The sequence below is a fragment of the Sceloporus occidentalis genome, unplaced genomic scaffold (assembly GCF_023333645.1).
Source record: "Sceloporus occidentalis isolate IW3139 unplaced genomic scaffold, rSceOcc1.0.p SCAF_19, whole genome shotgun sequence".
Taxonomy (NCBI): domain Eukaryota; kingdom Metazoa; phylum Chordata; class Lepidosauria; order Squamata; family Phrynosomatidae; genus Sceloporus; species Sceloporus occidentalis.
The window spans coordinates 5,480,913-5,503,048 of NW_028316999.1; the positions used below are offsets into that span (position 1 = coordinate 5,480,913).

General features: G+C 39.3%; 1 protein-coding gene across 1 annotated transcript; it reads left to right on the forward strand.

Annotated features, from left to right (window-relative positions):
* Nucleotides 1-1,642: 1,642 nt before the first annotated feature.
* LOC149302347 (elongin-A-like) lies at nucleotides 1,643-21,877 on the forward strand. The gene is made up of 11 exons (XM_089482431.1): nucleotides 1,643-1,717; nucleotides 8,600-8,656; nucleotides 9,764-9,882; nucleotides 11,702-12,371; nucleotides 13,305-13,407; nucleotides 14,380-14,547; nucleotides 15,181-15,278; nucleotides 15,391-15,571; nucleotides 18,262-18,385; nucleotides 21,197-21,327; nucleotides 21,816-21,877. The coding sequence occupies exons 1-11, from the start codon at nucleotides 1,643-1,645 to the stop codon at nucleotides 21,875-21,877; spliced, it is 1,788 nt and encodes a 595-aa protein (XP_089338557.1).
* The last annotated feature ends 259 nt before the right edge of the window (nucleotides 21,878-22,136 follow it).

Consider the following 22,136-nt stretch of genomic DNA (forward strand, 5'->3'; position numbering starts at 1 on the left):
TTCTCGGAAGTGCTAGGTAGCAGGAGCGCAACCAGAAGCTTCTACACTATTTTTTTTTTTTTACTGAACTTTTGACCCTAACCTGCCTGGCCTTTACTTAACCCCTATCTCCACAACCACATGCAGCCCTGTCTATTAAGTTGAGCCAGGGCTATCCAGTCTCAGAAATCCTAGAGAGGCTGCTGTTTGCTGTATGCGATTTCCCATCTATCTGCCCAACTGCAATGTGAGTGAACTCTGGGGGTTATGTGAAAAAGTGATTGCAGTGCAGAGTTTGAAACGTGGTCTTATTACCATAGCAACCAACTGAATTATCTAGTTAACAGGAATGTTACATTGATTGCTAGCACGGTAAAACCAGTTTAAACATTGCAACAGAATCACCTTTTAACAGTAGCGTTCCAGTTCATCGAAGTCCCTAGGATCTGAGTCCAAGACAGTCTGGGTGAAGTCCTGCTGCCTGGGGCCTCCTGGTCACTTTGCTCTTTCTCCAGGCAGAGGGAGCAGTTTTTAGCCATACCCACCCCAACTACTTTCCCTCTTGCTCAATACTGTCTGGGATAGCCCTGCCCCATGCACTGTGACAACTGCCTATACACCGGGATAGCCCTGCCCCATGCACTGTGACAACTGCCTATACACCGGGATAGCCCTGCCCTATGCACTGTGAGCCCTGCCTATACACCTGGTTAGCCTTATCTCATGCACTGTGAGCCCTGCCTATACACCTGGTTAACCCTGCCCCATGCTTTGTGAGCCCTGCTTATTCACCTGGCAAGCCCTGCCACATGCACTGTGAGCCCTGCCTATACACCTGGTTAACCCTGCCCCATGCTTTGTGAGCAATACCTATACACCTGTTTAGCCTTGTCTCATGCACTGTTATCCCTGCCCTATGCTTTGTGAGCCCTGCTTACACACCTGGGAAGCCCTGCCGCATGCACTGTGAGCCCTGCCTATACACCTGGCTAGCCCTGCCCCATGCTCTGTGAGCCCTGCCTATACACCTGATTAGCCCTGCCCCATGCATTGTGTGCCCTGTCTATACACCTGGTTAGCCCTGTCTCATGCACTGTGAGCCCTGCCTATACACCTGGTTAGCCCTGTCTCATGCACTGTGAGCCCTACCTGTACACCTGGATAGCCTTGCCCTGAGAAGTTCACATATAATGATAGCTGGTGAACAATAATATCTCCCAGCTACACATACTCTGCTGATAAATGGGGACACCATCATAGATTCCACATTCTGGTTAGGATTAATTTCCTAGGTAGGGGCAGTTAAAATTATATTGATATTTCTAAATGACTCATATTGTAGTTTCTCAAGGGATATTATTATGTGTATTATGTGCTACATACATTCCTGAATATATATATCTATATATAGATATATATATATATATGTGTGTGTGTGTGTCTAACATGATCTAAATAAATAATGAGAGACATAAGTGATTATATAGTAAAATTATTGAAACACTCCTGGTCTTCAAGGGGTTAAATCAGTACTTTGGAATTATTCCAGTTCCAGCTCTTGTGTGGTCACTTATATAAGACTGTTATAGCGGCCAGGGGCCTGGCTGGATGAATGCTTGCAGACAGGTGGGAGACCCTAGCAGGGTGTGTCTAGCCTGCGAATATGGACACAAAGAGTGTAGTTCAGAGAGTCCAGCAGCTCAAAGAGCGCCTTAGCCATGCTCAGGATCCTAAAAAGGTATTGTATGAAAGGGCATACATAAGCTTTGGCATAAAGGGCTGTTTTAAATCCAAACTATAACTTATTTTGTGGAGTATCTACGGATCTGTGCTTATTATTAGAGTGTTTACATTGAGACTCTAGCTAGAGGTATTGTAGACAGGGAACAGGTGTTGAGCTTGATGACTGGGTCAGAAGGATCTGTTTGCGCTCTCAAGCCATTTGGCTCAGCGAGTGAGAAAGTTCTGTGCTAACATTCAAGCTTGCCAGCAGTGCCACTGCTATTTACTTGTATCTATGTATCTATCTATCTATCTATCTATCTATCTTTGCTTCCAGCTCTTCAAAATGTGACTTTGTTTAAAATGGTTTGGCTACCGCATGGCTTTACAGAGACTTTTGATGTTGTCTTGTAACTGTTTGTTTATATCTGAGCAGGGTATTTAGAAGACTGTTTTCAGAACTTTATAAACTAATATGCTGATGTTTATAAATACATTATTGTGACTTTTAGGGCTGCGACGCATATACACCTCAAGCATTCTGAACACCTAGGAAGGGCCTCTGGGGAGAAAAAATATATCTTGGAGGAAACAGAGGAGAGATGTGATAGAAACATTTAAATACTTAAATTAGTTTAACAAAGTACAGGATGGAAATTTATTTCAGAAGAGGAGCAATATTAGAACGAAAGTGTAAAGCCTAAAATTAGAGGGTCAGAGGTTTACATGTAACGTAAGGATGTTTTATGTTCCTGAGAGGGTAGTAGCTAAATGGAAACGGTCTCCCAGCAGAAGCGGTAGAGACTAATACAGTGAGGGAATGTAATCATGCATGGGATAGGCATATGGCTATACTGTATCTAAGACAAGATCAATGACTGATTAAGGAAACATGTAGATTAGATGGGCCAAATGGTTCTTATTTACCATCGATTTCTGTTTCTAAGTGATAGAGGCATTTGGGGCCCAAAAAAAAGGACCCTCGGCATGGATTCATTTGCATGATTTATGGATAGAAATTTAAAACGCAGTTCCACTGATGTGACAAATGTATAATATATGCAGTTTATTATGAAAACTTGCTAGTTACGTGAATGTTGCTACAAAAATGTTCAGGTTTACACACGCTTGTTAAATGAGTGCAATCAGAGGATTAATTGGCACAGGTGGATCCGTCAGTATGAGACATTGGATCTTTGCTTAGTTAGAAATCTTCATAGGGGAAAGCGTATAGAGGGCTCTGCTTTTAAGAGGCATTGTGTGTGTGTATTACTGTATATCACCTGTCTTTGGTTTCGTTTATTTCGGTTTTGCATTACCCCTCCCCCATGCAAGCGTCACAGTACCAAAAGATTTTGTTTTATAATCATTATAAAAAAAAAATTAAAAAAATTGTTCTGGATGTAAGACAACCCTATTGGAAGAAGAAGAAATGATGTGCAGAAGTGGGGGTAATGAAAAATAAATTTAAAAAAAAAAACTTTTCTTGATACTATTTTTTTTTTTTTTTTTTGAGACTCCACTCTGTTTACTGTTTAAAATGCAATAAAGGTTGTGAAAATGCAATAAAAAATATTTTAATGCTTTTATTACTTTATTTTCAGACACCATATCTTTTTCTCCTCTTTCTCTCAGACACAAGATCAAAGTGTCGGTGTTTAATTCACAGATGACTGAATTGTCATTTATTGCATGTGATTGATTTTCATAGCGATCATATAACTAAATTAAAAAAAAATTAAAAATAATAATAAAAAAAATCCTCCTGGTCTTCATAACTCTTAAGGCAACAACTGCACCCTTTTTTTTTTTTTTTTTTTTTTTTCTTCTTGGGTGTTCCAGGCCTGTCTCAATCCAGAGGCATCCTTTGAACATCCTTCACCCAATTTGCATTGGGTTCGGGGATGTGATTGACAGGCCACTAGCCTATCATTTTTAACTGCCCATCACTGCGCCCGACAGACTTTTTTTTGTCTTCTTTTCTAGGAAAGCCACATTGCCGTCAATTGCGGCGAACAATCTGCAATTAGTTGGCTGTGCAGAGGATCTGAGGTTTTATTAAGAATTATAACATAAAGCTTTTTTGTTTTTTCCAGATTTTTTGCATTTTTTTTTTTTTTTTTTTAATAAAAAAAATAAACTTTTGAACAAATACGGTAATAAGAATATCAAATGGTTTGACCTCATCTTCAGTGGGTTACAAGGTGAAAATTATACTGTTAAATTTACCATTCTTGAACAAAAAACAATCTCATGTTACATAATTAAATCATACAGATAAAATATTTATTCTGAACTTATCGTGAATGTCTTTTTAGTGACTCAACACCAGGGTAAAGGTGTGTTTAGAGACAGACAGGACCCCTCAAGTAGTTAGCCTGTCTAAGCCAGGATACATAATAATAATATGGAAGCTGCTGTTATTTATTTGATTTATATAGCACCATTGTATTGTGGAGACATCTGACAGCAGGCAGAAAAGTAGGAAAGGTAAAGCAGATGTAGATGGGCACATTTGATCTCCCTTACCAGCCCATGATCTCCACTGTCTGCAAATTTGTGTAAAAATTGTGACTTGTATGTAAGGATTCAGAGATGGCAAATCATGTCGACGTGCATTATGCAGGTACAACTATGTCCTTTTATTATGAGAAACTCACTAGAATATGTGTAATGTATATTTAACTCCATGAGACTTCTTGAAGGTTCTCTTGCTTAAACATTGTATTGAGGGCAGGAGAAACTTGCTTTTCTTTTAAGAAGGGGGTTTGTTGGCCCTACATAGTGCATTAATTAATAACTTTTCACATCTTGTGTGGGGAAGTCAACGGGTTTTACTCACGGAAAAGGATATGGGAGAGCTGAATGGAGGATTATGCAGTCTATTCACCCAGAAGTGAATTGGTTGGTTGACTTAGGGGGTCGACTTTAGGTTGCATGGTAACATCTACTGGATAGTAAATAGACCAATATGTTGGAAAACAGGACTGTTGGATGCTACGGGGTAGTCTTTTTGGGCACTGTCCTATCAAGCTAACCCACTGTCCCACTTGTGGGGATCATGGAATCCTAGTCAGATGAGCTCCCCTCACAGGCAGAGAAAGTTCTGACCTCCCTTGCTGCCCTCACCTGGCCACTCCTCGGCATTTTGAGGGTGAGAACCCCTTTGTGGCTAGGGGTGATGTGTAACCAACAAAGGTGCCCAGGTTTGGTCATGGGAAATATTAAGGGTATATAGGAGTCTTTAGATGTTGTGCTGCTTCAAGATGTTTAGTATCTTGTACAATACTTTCAACTTATGTAAGTGTGTGTGATCAAAGCAACGCATATACATATACTACAAATATCCAATGACATGGTAGTGCCAACCACTTAATGCCAGTCCAACATTTGTGCATCTGCAAGGAGATCAGTCTTCTGTGTCTCCAGGCTGACTGCTTCAGTGTCATGGCATGAGCTCTGGTATAATTTACCAAACATGCCATCAGGCATTCCCTTTCAGTAGTTGTCAATGATGACACCCACTAGAAGGACTCGGGAGAGGTGTGTCTCTGATCAGCCTGGTTGATTGCAGTGCTGTTTACTGATCAAACTATGATTAATACAGGAAAAAGGGAGAAGCAAGGTTTACACAGTAATGGCGCCATGAACTTGTTAGAGATAAAGAAGTTAAAATATGATCTTTTTGTATATTTGCACGTGTACTTCTATCTATCTTGCACATGCATGTGGGCGAACAGAATTAGACTCTCCTGTAACATATAGAAAGTCCTAACGTAGCGGATTAGGGCTACTTTAGGGGCTTGTTTTGTATGTGCATGTGTTGGGCTTGGATTTTGAAACAATATTAACAATTCTTACATGTATGGTATGCCTTCTTGCAGATGATACAAATGCCTGCCACTGGGTAGACAGTTGCAGACGTTTGATGGAACAACCCAAATAATTATAGTACATTAGAAGAATGGTTGAGAGTATAGCGGCAGCTATACTCCTTTGCCCCTTGCAACATACACTTCTCATTGCAATGCACTCTCTCTTACCACTTATATATACACAAACACAAGACATGCACGTTCATGCTCACACAAGTATAGCTATAGACATTCATGCTCATATGCATACAAACCTACATACCCCCTACCTCCTGCCTGCATCTACTTACCTCTCCTCCAGCTTTAGGTCTGGTGCTTGCACACTATTTGTTACCCTCCCCTGAAACTGAGGCTGCTCAAACCATTTCAACATTCATGAAGGGCCAAAAGCTGAATTGAATCTTTTCATCCATAAAAATAGTCAGAGTAGGTCAGACGAAAGGTATGAATCTATTTACTTCTTTTACTTTTTGAATTACAAAGCTGGGTTACACACATACCCTTCTACCCCTGAACCTTGCAAATGTACCTGGCAGAATAAAAACCATCATAGTGTCAGTGTTAAAAAGGCAGTATATGATTTGAATGCCTGTTGAAAATTGTGTGCATCTTATAAAGAAATGTGCCACCATACACAATATGGCACGGTTTTCATAATCAGACCCAAAAGCATGATGCACTTTTTTTTAAAACTCCTTTAAAAATCTCTCTGAAAATTCATGTCACAAAATATAAGGCCGGATTTGTGAGGTCAGCCTGCTTCACGCAAGGAGCTAATGGCATGTGCACTACCCAATTATAGCCCAGTGTAAACTGAGCAGTCTATATCCCCTGGCATTCCCATACATAGCTTCTGAGCTCACTGCACACTCAGCCATTCCTAGAGAACAGGAGGCCCTTCCCATACATGGCTGTCAGTGTTTTACCCATCTCGGCCATGTCTGTTTTCATGTTACACAGCATCTAATAATAAAACATATGTTACAGTCGATCAGTATATTAAACGATATTCTCCTAGCTGAATCTTCATATGACAAAGGAAGGTGTATAATCATATGATTGCTTGCATAAGGTTACATGAGCTTACCATGACTAGTATAAAACAATGCCCGTAACTTTATATGCCCAGGAGAAACGGGATACATTCGCTTTCCAGTTGGTGCAATTACTCAAAAAGAATCCTCATGTTTGCTGTAGGAAATAGATGTATTTAAGGTAGATAGTTGTATTTTGAGATTTAAGGAATATATCGGACCCAATATGTGTATATAATTAGTGCCTTGAGAAAGTATTCAGACCCACTGCATATTTTGCAAAGGATAGACTTTAAAAAAAAAAAAAAAAAAATAGAAAGGTTTTCGAAACGGAAACCCAAAACCGATTGTAAAGAGAAATGAAATACTTCTATAACTATTCCACACCCACACAATATTTTGCCAGGGCCAGCTATTGCTGCAGTAATTGTTGGGGTAAGTATGTACCAGCTTTGGACACCGTGTCAGAATGATTTTCAGTCTATTCTTTTTAGATTTGCTCCAGGTTGTTCAGGTTGGTTTGACATTTCTTGTGGAGGGCATTTTTCAAGTAGTGCCATAGTTTCTCGGTGGGATTGAGGACTTTGGCTAAGTCACTCAATGACACTCGCCGTTTTTGTTCTTGAGCCGCAGTGATCCTTTGGTATTGCTTTGGATAAGCAAACTGCCGAAAGGTGTTTTTTTTTTTTTTTTTTCCCCCTCCCCATTTCAGTGTTTTGGTGGACTGAAGCAGACCAAGCTTTGTTACAAGCACCAGACATATGGTCAACCAACTAACTTCTTGAGTAACATTTTTTTTTTTTTTTAGAACTAATATGGTTGCATGGCACATGGGTGAAATGGTTACTTCACTTACAGCCACTGAACTCTGTATCTCTTTCAAAGTGGTTGTTGGCCTCTTCTTGGCCAAGGTCTGTTTGAGTGTTGAGAGAGTTTTGAGAGAGTCTTTTCTTGGCAGTGTCCAATGCTGTGACAGATCTCCCACTTCCTAATTGATCTTTCTGTCTCACTAGTGTATCCAAGCACTTGGATTTTTTTTTACTACATTCCTGTTTTAGGCAATTGTACTACTTTAGCCTTAATTTCTGTTCTTTGGGTCTTGCGCATTCCTTCAGATCATCAGCCTGAACAATGATCAGTGAGGTTTCTCTTGTGAAATATGACTGAAGCTTCAATGGGTCACAAGTGGAGGTCAATGTGGCCAAAGGTGACCATGTCCTTGTTAGGACCCCTTCTTTGCTCTAGATACCAAAGAAATTGATTAGGTGTCTGAATACTTGTGTGATAATGTGTATGTATTTAAAACCTAAGAATACACAAACTAGTTTTTCAAAACTTAAGTCTATACCCCATTCAGCTGCATAACTGGAACCAAGAATTTGATCTGAAAAGTGTTATTTATACGACAATAAAAATGGATATTCTAAATGCTATTTAAAAAAAGTCTCCTAATTTGAGTAAGTGAAACCACCACCTTTTTTAATGTAGAGTATCATGCAAGGATATTACCGTAAATGTAATCCTAATACACACACATAACTGCCCCTACCTTTGACAAAATTTTTTTTTATTTAATATTGTTCCAATAAATGTCCTTTATCTCCAGTTCTAGAGGCTGACGTTGTTAATTATGTAATATTTTGGACAGCTTTTTCAGCCCAGACAACACACTGAACTGGTTCTGTATGCTAATGAATGTTAAGTTCTATAAAGAAAACATGTTGGTGCACAGGTTGTTTCTTTATAGAACGTACAATAATGTTTGAGCGATTAAACAGTAGCCTATGCAAGAAATGCCGTTTCTAATGCTGTGGTTGGTGAAACGGCCCCATAATTCTCTGCTGATGGGCTGCCATACAAAAGATCGGAAGCTCTCCAGAGCAGAGTCTCACATATATGCCATTGAGAAGGTGAGCTTGATGTACTGATTTACCTGAAAGATGAAACCTTGTAACATAATTTGTCAGCTTGCATTTTGCTTCCCCATAGATTTCCAAAGCCCTAAGAAGCTTGCAAGAGCTTGACATCTCTCTGGAAATCCTTGTGGTAGGTGGCTTACAACTACTTGCAGAATGTTTTAGCTTAAAAACTTAGTTGTGTTCCCTAAGATGACTTTTTAGGGCATTGCACATGTTATGTACAAAGTACAAGTATGAAACTATGAGTAACTTTGTATTTTGTAAAGCTCTTTTCACACTCTAATGCATATTAGAGGGCCCATTTGGGCCCATTTTGCAAGTGCATGGGGGATTCTGCATTCCTTTCCCCAGCTAAATGCTCTCCAGGAGATGTCCGTGGCCAAATGCCTCTCCCTGCACGGGCTGTCTCTGGTGAACACTGCATGCAGGGCTCTGTTTAGGCATCAGCGCACATGTGTAATAGTCTTCCCACTGATTTCAGTGGGAGTATCTTCCTCCCACTTATTGGCCACTTAAGCTGTCAATCAGCGATGGAAACATACTCCCAATGATTGCATTGGAATTACTCTACTGCCACTGATTGAGATTTTAGGGAGCCATTCATTGTCAAGAAATTTCAGATCGTGGAGAAAGAGAGCCGATTTTGCAGCATGGCTAGAACTCCTGTGTCAGGTAAGTGTCTGTCATTTTGGAAGAATTAATATTATACTAGGGGTGTCAGACATTACTGTCCCTTTAAATAGTGACAATGGCAACCAGTGGAATGCCCATGATGACTGTTCTACCTTTACGTCTTTGCACTAAAATTGGATCTTTAGACATAACCTCTAGGATTTGATAGCAATTTATTTTTTTCTTTTACATTTTTCTTGCTAGTAGTTCCACACTACTATAATAGGGTAATCCTCCACTGTTTAAAGAAATACAATTGGTGGTTATAAAATGTAATTGCTTACTGGCTAATCACTGTGACTAAAGTATATCACAGATGTTGGTTTGGTTTTGGAAAATGGATCAGGTTTCCACTAGCTGTGGCATTTCCTGCCCAAACCACCCATATATTAATAGGCTGCTTGGATTTATATTGTGTTTAGGGCATGGCTCTGCTGGAAATGTAATGCTGGCGGACATTATCAATAGAAGGTGAAAAAACTGAACTCTTTTTGTAGAACATGTCTTTGTTAGGATGGTATGGATTAAGCTTTTAAAGACCTTTTCCCTGCCACCTCTGCAGGAAACTGGGATTGGAAAAACTGTGAACAGTTTTCGGAAACACTACGACGTGGGAGATGTTGCAAGATCAATTGTTCTTCAATGGAAGAAGCTGGTTCCTGAAATGAAAGAACCTCAAGTGTAAAGACTGCAATGCTGCATTATTTAATGTACCTTCTCTGTCACTTAGATCTTATTGTTAATTTAGATAAGGGTGGAAAACTTTCATCCGCTAAGACACATGAGAAGGTTTCTTGTCCTGTGTTTTTTTGTTTTTTTTTGATTTCTTACCTTTTTAAAGTTGGAGATCTTAAATGATCTATATGTTGCTCCTGACTGGAGTGATATCCCAACCTGCAACAAATAACGTATTATTTTAGAGGATGCCAGTACACCAAGGAAGTAGCAATGGATTGGGTGGATGTAAGTCTTACAAGTGTTGGCACATATTCAAAATATTTATTTGACTTTGGGCCCAAAGATGCTATCCTGTATATATTATACATTATGATTTTACACTTAATTACCGTATTTGCTCGATTATAAGACGAGGTTTTTTTCAGAGCAAATGCTCTGAAAAATACCCCTCGTCTTCTAATCGGGGTCGTCTTCTAATCAGACCTCAAATAGAGGTCTGATTATGAGACTAAGATCCAGATCCCCCGCACCGCTGCAGGGGACCTGGATCCTCCTGCCCCCCCCCCCATTTAACACCCCCCCCCCACACACACTTACCGGTGCTTCCTGCTGTATTGCCGGGGCAGCGGGTTGACGTCTACGTGATCCGCTGCAGCCGGAAGGAGGTGTGGCTAGCAGCGGGGGTTGTCTGCGTCCGTCGCGCATACCTTCCCCGACTGTTAGAGATCAGAGTTCTGATCTCTGACAGCCGGGGAAGGTATGCGTGACGGACGCAGACAAACCCCCGCTGCCAACTCCACCTCCTTCCGGCTGGAGCGGAAGGAGACGTCAACCCGCTGCCCCGGCAATACAGCGGGAAATTGGAAGCACCGGTAAGTGTGTGTGCGTGTGTGTGTTAAATGGGGGCATAGGGCATTTCTGGAATGCCTTATACCCCTATATGCCACTCTGGCACTTAGGGGGTTAAAAGGCATATTATGGGGCAGAGTGGCATATAGGGAGGAATAAGGCATTTCAGGAGACAGAGTGGCGTTAAGGGGGCATTTAATAGAGCACTCTGCCTCCTGAAATGCCTTATACCTCCCTATATGCCCCATAATATGCCTTTTAACCCCCTAAATGCCAGAGTGGCATATAGGGGTATAAGGCATTTCTGGAGGCAGAGTGGCGTTAAGGGGGCATTTAATAGAGCACTCTGCCTCCTGAAATGCCTTATACCTCCCTATATGCCCCATAATATGCCTTTTAACCCCCTAAATGCCAGAGTGGCATATAGGGGTATAAGGCATTTCTGGAGGCAGAGTGCTCTATACAATGCCTTTTAACTCCCTTAATGCCACTCTGCCTCCTGGAATGCCTTATACCTCCCTATATACCACTCTGCCCCATAATATGCATTTTAACCCCCTAAATGCCAGAATGGGATATAGGGGTATAAGGCATTTCTGGAGGCAGAGTGGCACATATGGGGTCAAAAGGCATACCATGGGGCACAGTGGCATATAGAGGGTTAAAAGGCATATCATGGGCCGCAGTGCCATATTGGTGTGGCAAGCCTGGGGGCAGATGTGCGTAACTGGGGGACAGGTTGGAAAATACAAGGAAATAAAAACAAAAAAAATATTTTTCTCAATCATAGCTTTTATTTAAAAAAAATAGTTTACATGAATTAACATTTACTGGTAAAACTTTTTTCCTTTAGGGTCGTCTTATATTCAGGCTTTTTCTTTTTTTCCTAAGTTAATATTCAGATTTTGGGGGGGTCGTCTTATAATCGAGCAAATGCGGTATAAGATTAATTATAAACCTGTCTTAATTTCAGTGACCAGAAACTGGAAAAGCATGATAAAAAGATTACGGAAGACAAGAAGGTAGCCCATTCTATGTCCAGAGAGAAGAATGAAGGTGTATCAAAAGCTAGCAACCAAACTAAGTCATCTAAGTCAGAAGAAAGCAGCACACAAAAAAAGACACACCAACATAAAGCGAAGTCTGAGAAAACAATTAAGGTAGAAGGAAAACCCCCTGATAAATCAAAGAGTCATTCCAGCTCTAAAGACAAGGATTCAAGAAATTTGGATGGTGAAAAGAAAAGGTCAGAAAAGCATTCTTCCTCAACCCCCATGGAGAAGGAAAAGAAACCTTCCCCAAAAGAGGAAGGCAAACAATGTGACAAAAACAGTCAGAATCAAAAGAGCAAAGTTCTATACAACCATTTCAAACAAAGCTTAGAGAAGAATAAAGATGGAAAAAATTCTGATGAAGATGACTCTGGTGTCCCTACAATGTCCTTTGAATCTTACCTTAATTATGATCAAGTTTCAAATAAAAGGAAAAAGAAACAATGTTCCTCAAGCGAGCCACCTAGAAAAATCCAAATTTGTAAGCAGTATTGCAATGTGCAGTTATCAGTGGTGGAAACGCCACCTGCCTCTGCCAACCCTGTAAGCATAGAAGTCAAGTTAGAAACCGATGATGCTCCTGTGAAGGAGGTGAGCCCTGTACTTCCATGTTCGGTACCTAATGGCTTTCTGTGATGTTTAGGGCTGGATTAACCAAGGGCCACAATGAGCAATTGCTCCAGGGTCATGGAGCAGTAGGGGGCCTTGAAACTCCCATTTTGTTGGATTTGTAGTAGGTCCACTGCTGTCAAACTGTGCTGCTTGTGAGGTCTGGATTAATACGAGGTACTGTCAGACACTACCAGAGGAGAGCAGGCTCTACAGCGGGTTTGTATATTACCTGATTAATCCAGATCCAGCTCCTCTCTCCCAGTGTCCACCTGCAGCCAGGCAGGAAGTGTGAGAGGGCTTTACATGACTGTGCTAAGATTCAATCTTCTTCCTTTATTTTGTCGTCCTCCCTGTCTTTTCTCTCTGTTACATCAGCTTGTGTCCCCAGTAACAGGCTGTGCAGGAGCTTGTACCCTGCTGGTAAGAGGACTGAAGGGCCCCAGACAACAAGAAGCGTCCAAGTTCAATGGCTGATTTCAACAACCAATTTAGAAGTGCCTAGTTTTTTTCACCTCTGTGTTATGAGGTATATGTAATATTATGTTGTGCCCCACATTATAATCTTTTGTCAGTTGTCCTGAAATGGGACCGTCTTGATCAGCAGTTTAAGTGCCACTTGCTAACAATCCTGTTCAGATTCCTCCTTGTATTAGTGCCCCAGGCCTTGGTGCCTCTTGCTGATGCCTAGTACCCTCTCAAAATTGGATGTTTTAGTGTACTAAATAGTTGAATATTGAACATACCCTCGCCCTAATTAGCACCTCAATGCCATCTCATTGATACTATATATCCATTGAAGTCCTCAGCATGCCTTTGTTCTAAAGATTTAATTATTTTGAGAAGGTGCAAGTTGTCGCTAGATGTTGTAGCTAGGTACATGTTCATAACTTTTTTTTTTTGTTGTGTTTTCAGCTGAAGACAAACTCATTGGCAGATTTACTCAATCTTCCACTTCCTAAAGTACTGCCAGATTATTCTGTACTTTCTTCACCACCTCACACTGCTGATAATAAACGTAAGATTTTTAGGTTATAAAAATCTGAAATGTGCTTGCGAAATGAGTGGCAGTCTTAAATGGTTGCCTAATGAATACAGTGCAACTGAACTCTATTCATCAATCCTGTATATTCTCTTCACACTGAAACCGACCTGGTGATATAATATTCTGCAGCTAGCATATCTTTATGGTTATTGTGTCTACTCAATTATAGGGTCTTGACTTTAAATGCAAGATTGGCCTGTATACTAGGTTTTACAGTCTGCCTCGTGCCCTTAGCAGGACATGACCTCCCTATAAACTGTTTAAAAGTAACACGAAATATCCAAGCGTTCACACTTGTAATACATGTATTGTACCAATGTTCCCTAGTCACAGTAACAGACTATAGTGATGGTTTGAAAATAGAAGTCTACTACTAAATGCTCTGCTGAATGTAATTTGTAATGAAATACAGAATTAGAAACATCATTGCCAGAAATTTTTTTTTGTTTGTAAAATGTCAGAATTTTGGTTGAAAATTCATTGTGACACAAGCAGGTACTGATTGTTGCCAGAGCAACTGAATAGTCTTATATGTGATTAAAGCTGTAGAGGAAATAATACAATTACAGCTTTAACATTTATTTGCCTAAATGAAAGCATAAACGTGTAATAGCGCCTGTGTGACCTGTGGCCTGATGAGCATAGCGTGACAAAACCTGCATATGGTGAGCTGTAGCACCGTTTTATTTAGCAGTTTATGATGCTAACATATAGACATTTACTCAATCTTCTAGAATATAATCCAGTTTTGGAATACTTGCATGCTCCTATTTTCCTATATCTAATATTAAGTAACTTTAAAAGGATATCTTTTCAAACACCACACAAAAGACACAAACAATACTGGCCCATATGTGTTCCTCAATGCAATATAACCCAGCAACTATAAAGTTACTGGCTGTTAACTGAGTTACTTCGAAAAATAATGATCTATTTTCTCTTTAGCCAATGTTCCAGATGCTGTGGCCAACTCAGGATGTGAATCAAATGGCTTTACTGGACGCAGATTGAACACTAAGATGTTGGTGTACTCCGGATCAAAGACCATTTACCTTCCAAAGATGCTTACATTATATGAACAATGTATACGTGTTCTTCAAAATAATGTTGACTGTGAGTACTTGACATACATTTTACGTTCTGTGCATTATTCATATTAATGGAAAATTGAGGTGTAACTAAACTTTGGTTAAGCAGGCATTACAATGCTAGCATCTTAGAGTTCGTTAGAATCGTATGTGTGATTTCAGTAGATGACTAGTTGCCATTGAGTATTTTAAATTGAAAAATAATGTACCAAAAGGAACTCCTTCGTTCTGTAGATTGTAGTACAACTAGAAGTATTTTGACTTCAAAGATCATGGGGATCTTTTTGCATTGCCTGCTTCTGGAGCTTTACATGCTACACTCTTTCCCTGTAGCAACAACAGCTGTTTGTGTTAATTGAGAAATCCCCCTCTGTATTTGAAGATGGACTTCATAGAAGCTTGCCTGTTCCATGAAGGCCACATTTATTCATCCCATCACCTTGTCAATTTACGCTTGCCTGCAGAGCCACGTTTGGTACTAAAAGTAAAATTTGAAATAGACACCAAGTCACCACTTACAGACCTGTTCAGGGGTAAACAGACTCTGTTATTACATTTTAAATAGGTTACATTGGCACCAACTTGTCCACTAGAATGCAGTTATTTTGTAATGTTTTATGAACACAGTTTATGATTTTATTATTATTTACTTTTATAGCCATCCAAGAGGTTGGTGGAGTACCATTTGAAATCCTAATGCCTGTTCTTGAGCGCTGTACTCCAGAACAGCTAAGCCGGATTGAAGAATGTAATTCGGTATGTGTCCTTTGTCCCAATATACCATGCTATGTACACAATGTGTGGTATAGCACAGTTAAGCCTGGAAATAAAGATCACAAATGCTTCCTTTATTTTTTATACTTGCAAGGCCTTCATTGAAGACTCTGGGGACTTATGGAAAAAGCACTGTGAAAGGGACTTCAGAGGCCAAAAGCTTCTTGAATATGAGTCATGGCGTGAGATGTACATAAGACTTTTCACAGAGAGAGAGGAAAAGTTAAGGATGATAACGCAAAACATCAGTTCTGCTCATTCTGGAAAACCAAAAGGTATTCAAATGTTCATGTGTATATGCTGTAGTTTGCATAGTGCCTTTTTGTCTTAGTAGTACATATTAGTAGGAACAAAGAAAAATGCATATTTATTATGGTATGTGGGGAAGATGTTTTTTTTTTTTTTTGTTTGTTTTCTTTTTTGCTGGCTTTCAAATTACCCCATTCAGCGTGTAATCTCAGATCAATGTATTCACCTGATCTGCTTTCCTAGTTAATGTGTACCACAAGGGCACGACTGTGACTTTTTTTTTGTGTATGCTCAGTACTGTTTAAGACCATACTTTGTGATTTATTTTTTTAAATTGCATGTGCACACACATTATACGGACAAAAGTATTGGGACACCTGACCATTATACCTACAGGGACTTTGATATCGCATTCTAAATACCCTTACAAAAAAATTTTCTGAAGTAATACTGCAGTTTTTTGGACATGAAAAAACTGCAATACTGCACTTTTACTGCAGTATTACTGCACATTTACTGCAGTTGTACTTCACTGTACTGCAGTTTTACTGCACATTTACTGCACTTTTTTTTTTATATTGCAAACCTACAGTTGTACTTCAATGTACTGCAGCTTTATTGCATTTGTACTTCCGTACAAAAATAACTGCAGTAAAACTGCAGTACAGTGAAGTACAAATGCAGTAAATGTGCAGTATTGCAGTTTTTTCATGTCCAAAAAACTGCAGTATTACTTCATAAAAACTGCAGTAATTTTTTCGTAAGGGTACACAGCTTTCCAGGAATTGCCACCTTATGTCTAACTGGCTTAAAGCTAGAATATACCACTGCTTTCATAACTAGCAGTCGGCAAAACCTGCAGTATTTACTTCCCTACCTTGAACTTCCTGTCTCCAAAAGGGAAGTGCTTATTTTGTGCCCTAATACTTCGAAGAAACTCAAATCCAGAAATGGCAATTGCTATCTGAGGGCAGTAATCATGGATGGATTGTAATACCCTAATGCTGCTTGGAGTAAGTTAGGTGGAGCCAGGCAATAACATGTTACCTAGTGGCCATGCTGATGACAATATACAAGAGTTTTTGTAAATAGCAGTGGAATAGTACTATTGACAGTTTCTCTTGGTTAGAGAAAGTTACTATTTTATGGTCTGTTATTTCACGTTTGATGGACTAATATGTGCGTGTGGATATAGATATTATATAGACTTCTGCATTCCTATGAATTACAATTTTAACAAAATCTACCAATTACGTCAGTTTGTACAAATCTCTGAAAACAAGGAGGGGAGCCCCCAAGGAACAGCTCTGAATCATAGTTTGAATTTTGATGGTTTCTTTGCTCGCCCTCATTCACTCTCACACTCTCTAAATTGTTCCCTCCCTACAGGCTGTTACCTAGTGACTTTTACATCCATTGAATCTAAGTGTTCTGTTAATATGTACAGTACTATCAGGCCCAGGCTACACCGCACCACTACACAAAACCGCTCCAAGTAGTTTAAATTGTATGAAAGATTTAAGAGCGTTTTAGTGATTGACACTTAAAGATCATGCAATACGACAGACAGTAGAACACTTAGATTCAACGGATGTAAGTCACCAGACGCACTATAGCATTTAAACGGCATCAATCAGCAGTTGATGGGTTGTAGTATCGTTACTCTGAAAGTCCAACATAAGGGTCTCACGGTAAACTGGCACAATCCACAGTGATAAACCCTTCCAAAAATAAACAAAACTCACTGAAAACACACAGAGAATTGGATGAAAGATTTTCTTTTTTAATTATGCAGTCAATGCAGTGTCACTGATGGCGTCAATTTACTTTAGAATAAGTTCTGATGTGTTTTCATCACAAGCTGCATGGACATCTATGAAAGTGTTTTTATCACAAGCAGTCTCTTGAGTCATATTATGTACAGTATATCAGCCCAAGCACCACATTGCCACGCAGTGACACTTAAATATTGCACAATGCAGCAGATACAACTTCCACAAAAGGGCAGAGGAAGAAGTTATGTGATGAGCCTCCGCCCTTCTGCCACAGTTCACCAGGAGGCCAGAATAATGACAAATTTGCTGAAAAAGAAATGCATTTCTGCACATCCCTTTCTCTGTGAAACTATCTGTATTCTTCTGGCCTCTCTGTGGACTTATGCAAAATGACATAGATATGGGATAGCCTCTCCCCATTCTGCCAATCGGGGGGGGGGGGGCATCCTTTTGTAGAAGCTCAGAGAGGCCATGTCCCAGTTGTCCATGGTGAAGTGGGCGACAAAAGTAGACATATGAACAAGATGCAAGAGCAGAAGAATGCAGCAAAGAGAATTCCTATTGGGTAATGTAAGCTCCACCCTCATGTCTGGAGTTATTTTCAACGTCTGACTTTGAATGCTATTAGGTTTACTGATAACTTATTATATAATAAATCTAGATCAATTCTGGGAAATAAATTCAGAGCCTAACAGCACCTGGATGCAGTAGTTTTTGATTCTGTTGATTCCATTTGTACCAGACTGCCTTAGTAGGTAACCCCACGATGATGGGGCAAATTGTGACATTAATTCCTTGTACAAAGGTAAGATACTCTAACTTAAAAGGGGCGGTTTCTCTTGCATCTGGCTTTTTTTTCTTTTTTCTTGAATTCCTACTTTTGCAATATAATTTTACTTTTAAAATAAACATTAGCATTAACTTTACATTGTACCCTGTAGGTCGCCAAGTAAAACTGGCTTATATACACGGTGTAGCAAAACCTCCTCATTACATTCGTCGAAAGCAAGAGATCCATGGAACAGCTGGACTTATTCTACCACCTCATCCTACAGATAAATACAAGTAAGTCTCAAGTTCAACAGTGGTTTGCTATGACTGTCCACAGGGTTTTTGTGTTTAAAAAAAAATAAATAAAAAAAATAAGTATTTTAAATTTCAAATTTCCAAAGAAATGATCTGTAGGAAATAAGGTGGCTGAGAGAACAAATGTTGTTGGATTAAGTGAACCTATCTGGTAGTTTGACTTTCCCCCCTTGTATATGGGCAAGCTCTCAATTGCCTTGAATAAATGCATATGTAGAGACCTAGTGTTAACTGACATGTTTGCAGACCGTTTCCTGGTAAGAGAATGAGCAGCAGCGAAATGCGGTTTGTGTTTTTCCTGAACTACTTCAGTGGGTAGTAGAGGGTATAGTTCTAACTGTTTTAGTTTGAAGGAATGACCCTGTCCTTTTTAACCTAAGAACACCTCATTTATATGCAGGGTTGTATTTAAAGTGCCGCCCTTACTGCTGCCTTGTCTTTGTGCCCACTGTTGAGCACTGGAATATGTGTAGCTGTCCCGCTCTCGTGGACATCATGGGCCATTTGAGGAGATCCTCAGCTAAGCAGTAAAATGGATGTCCATCCCGTTGCTGCATAGATATCCATTAGAGCTCCCACGTAGCCACCTTGCAGTGCTGTGAAGCTTTGAGTAAGCCTCTGGGTCTTCCTACTGTCTTTTGGCTACACCAAATCTAGACACCTGTATTTGGGGAACACCTGAAACATTATGTAGTCTGTGTCCTCACAGGTCTACTATGGAATAAAATGAGAAAGGGGCAGCATTCTTGGGTAGCACATGGATATGGGGATAAGTGTCCTCACCCCTAAGCTATACAGTACAATGGGGACGTCAATACCTTGGTAAAAGAAATGGGCACCGTAAGTTACTTTTAAGATGAAACTCCTTAATTCTTAATCACTTGAGAGGATGTTGTTTAAGTCCTGTGGGATCTTTTTTTGTTTCACTTCCTCTACCACGTTTAGCAGACTAATTATGACCCCAGGAAATGTGTGCTACAGAAATACGTATTCATAAACATGTTTTTTGTTAGCTGTTGTGGGTGTGTTTCAGAACGTTGTAAAGGTTGGGAGGGATAAGTGAATGCTGTTTTAGGATACCTAGCAGTATTTAACCATAAACTATTTTAGTTGTGTAACTGAAGTATGAAACCTAAGCCTGCAATGCCAGTGAATATATGAGCTGCCTGCTGCTGTCAGTCAAGCTCGCATGTTCTTGTGACGCACTTTAATGTTTGTTTTCGATCATGTATAAACTCCATTCACCTTTTGGAAATCAAACAATTACTATGCGTTTCTGTACTGGGCTTTTGTTCTGACCCACAAAGATGACAACAATGGGTAAATAGTGCTGTACAGGGGCATTGCTAGGTCTCCAAAAGATCCAGTGTTAGAGCCCACAGCATATTGGATAGTGGTGGAGTCCACTTTGGGAGAAGTCACTGGGCACACTGCACATATAATGTATTTACACAGATATTTGCAAAACATTCCTAAATTAACAATTCCCAATTTCCAACAACCTCTGATATAGACAGAGTATATCTGCTTTAGCCAATTTTAACTCTATAATATGTACGTAAGGATTTGTCCCAGCATCCTGATTGCATCTACATGACTTACCCCACACTCACATTGTCCACCCACAGTGGTTTTCTCTTGACCCCCCCCTCCTTTTTTTTTTTTTTTTTTTATCTCAACTCTCGAATTTAATGTTTAGCTCTTCTTTATCTCTCCCCTTTCTCTTCGATTCACCCTTCTCATTCTTTCCTCCTTTCTCTTTAGCTCTTTTTCTGTCTATTCTGTCTTTGTCTTTATGGTCCCATCTTTCTTCTTATCGCTCCTCCTCTTTCTCTTTATCTTCCCCCCCCCCCCCCGGTCTCTCTTTCTGTAGATCTCTCCTCCTGTTTTTCTCCTCCCCCCCCTTACCTCTCACTTTTTCTTTTATCACTCCAACTTTTGTTTGATCACCCTTTCTCATATCTCCACTATTTTATTTCTCATCTTCCATTTCTTTTTATCTCTCCCCTTTGTCCCCATTCATGTATGCACTCTTCGGGGCTACAAAGTTGAGATGCTGTGTATCTGTCGTTATGCAGGATGCGTGCATAAGAACAGCCCCTGGGGTAATGTTTTTTTTTATGATTTAAGAGACTCCTGGTCAACCCTGTTCTAACTTGAATCCAATATATTGGAATAATTTACCTTTCAGTATGTGCATATGACTAACAGTGAAGGTATTTTAGGTGTCACGGAAACATGTAGTAACGTTTCTAGTTGTTTTAATGATAAGTTTCAGGTGGTATGGGGTTGTAATGGATGAGAACATGTATATTTATATGTAGGATAGTCTGAATAACCTAATGTATAAATACATTTTGAGTCACAACTATTGCACCCAGTAATATTTATTTATCAAGGAATAGAATAAGGCTTCGGTAATCCAGAACCTGATACTTGATACTGTACATTCAATTCTTCAGCAGGCACCTACTTACTGTTATGTTATACAAAGGAGAAGGGTAAAGAGGTTGTTTTCTAGATAAAGAATGGGCATGTTTCAAGTGATTCAATCTCATTCTTTTCTTGTGCTATACTAGGTTTACATGGCCATGTAGATAATTGGATATTGCCTATTTCTCCTGATAGAGAAAGGGTTTAATCTGTGGTGTGAAAATACTTTCTTTACCCTAATTAACTAAACCGTGAGTTGAGATTAAACCAATTAATCTTCTGGCAGAAAGAATTATTGTGGATTCGCACTTTATAATTTATAGTCAAAAGCATGTTCTATTTTTCATTCACAATCAGATTGCAAAAATCTGAAAACAGGGACAAGTCCATCCCCCCAACCAATCAAAGCACATCTACAAACAGTGGACTGCCTATTAATAATGGCCATTCAAGTGGACCAAGTCAAGACCCCAAAAAAACTGTAAAGAGTAAGTATGTGTATATAAAAAAACAAATCCACAATGGAAAATGTATAGGGTTGTTTAATATTAGATATTGGATATATATATATATATATATATATATATATATATATATATATATATATATATATATAAAATATAGTGATAGGATTGTTCTCTAAAATTAGAAATTCTACATGGCATGCTACAGTGTTGAACAAAAATTTACTCTGTCCTCATTCTAAAACCATGATTTGGTCCTGATGCATCAGTACACAAAAAAAAAACATTTTCTCGAATTATCCTGATATTTTATTGCTTTGGCAAAATCAGGGCCCTTTGTGCCTGTTGCCCTGCAAAGCCAAGTGGCATTTTTCTAAGCTGCAAAGCATGCGTTATACCACCTGCAGACAAATATGAATGTGCACATTTTTAATAATAAAAAAAATAATGTGAATATTGACCTTTTATTGATGTAGAGAACAAGTGTAATATAATTTCACTTTGCTCTTTAGGAATTGCACCAATGATGGCAAAAACTATGCGGGCTTTCCGAAACAGAGTGGGACCAAGATAAATGTCTGAAAATCTAGTTTCTAAATCAAATATTTCAGTTGCTTTTTCTTTTTTTTTTTTTTTTTTTGTTTTTTGTTTTTTTTTCTTTCTTTCATACCAAGCTTATCTATCAATTCAGTGCTTCGGTAATCTGTGTATACAATAATTTATACAATTAATAAAGTATCGAAGACCTAAAATTGTTTTAGCTATAATGGAGCTGAAAATAATGCAGAAACCTCACAATATAGTTATCTAGTTCAACTGACTTACTACATCAC

Bases quoted from the DNA above. Each gene is read 5' to 3' on its own strand.
- LOC149302347 (XM_089482431.1), top strand. From the start codon at position 1,643: ATGGACACAAAGAGTGTAGTTCAGAGAGTCCAGCAGCTCAAAGAGCGC. The intron at 14,548-15,180 runs GTGAGTACTTGA...TTACTTTTATAG, and splicing joins TCTTCAAAATAATGTTGACT to CCATCCAAGAGGTTGGTGGA. The intron at 15,279-15,390 runs GTATGTGTCCTT...TATACTTGCAAG, and splicing joins GGATTGAAGAATGTAATTCG to GCCTTCATTGAAGACTCTGG.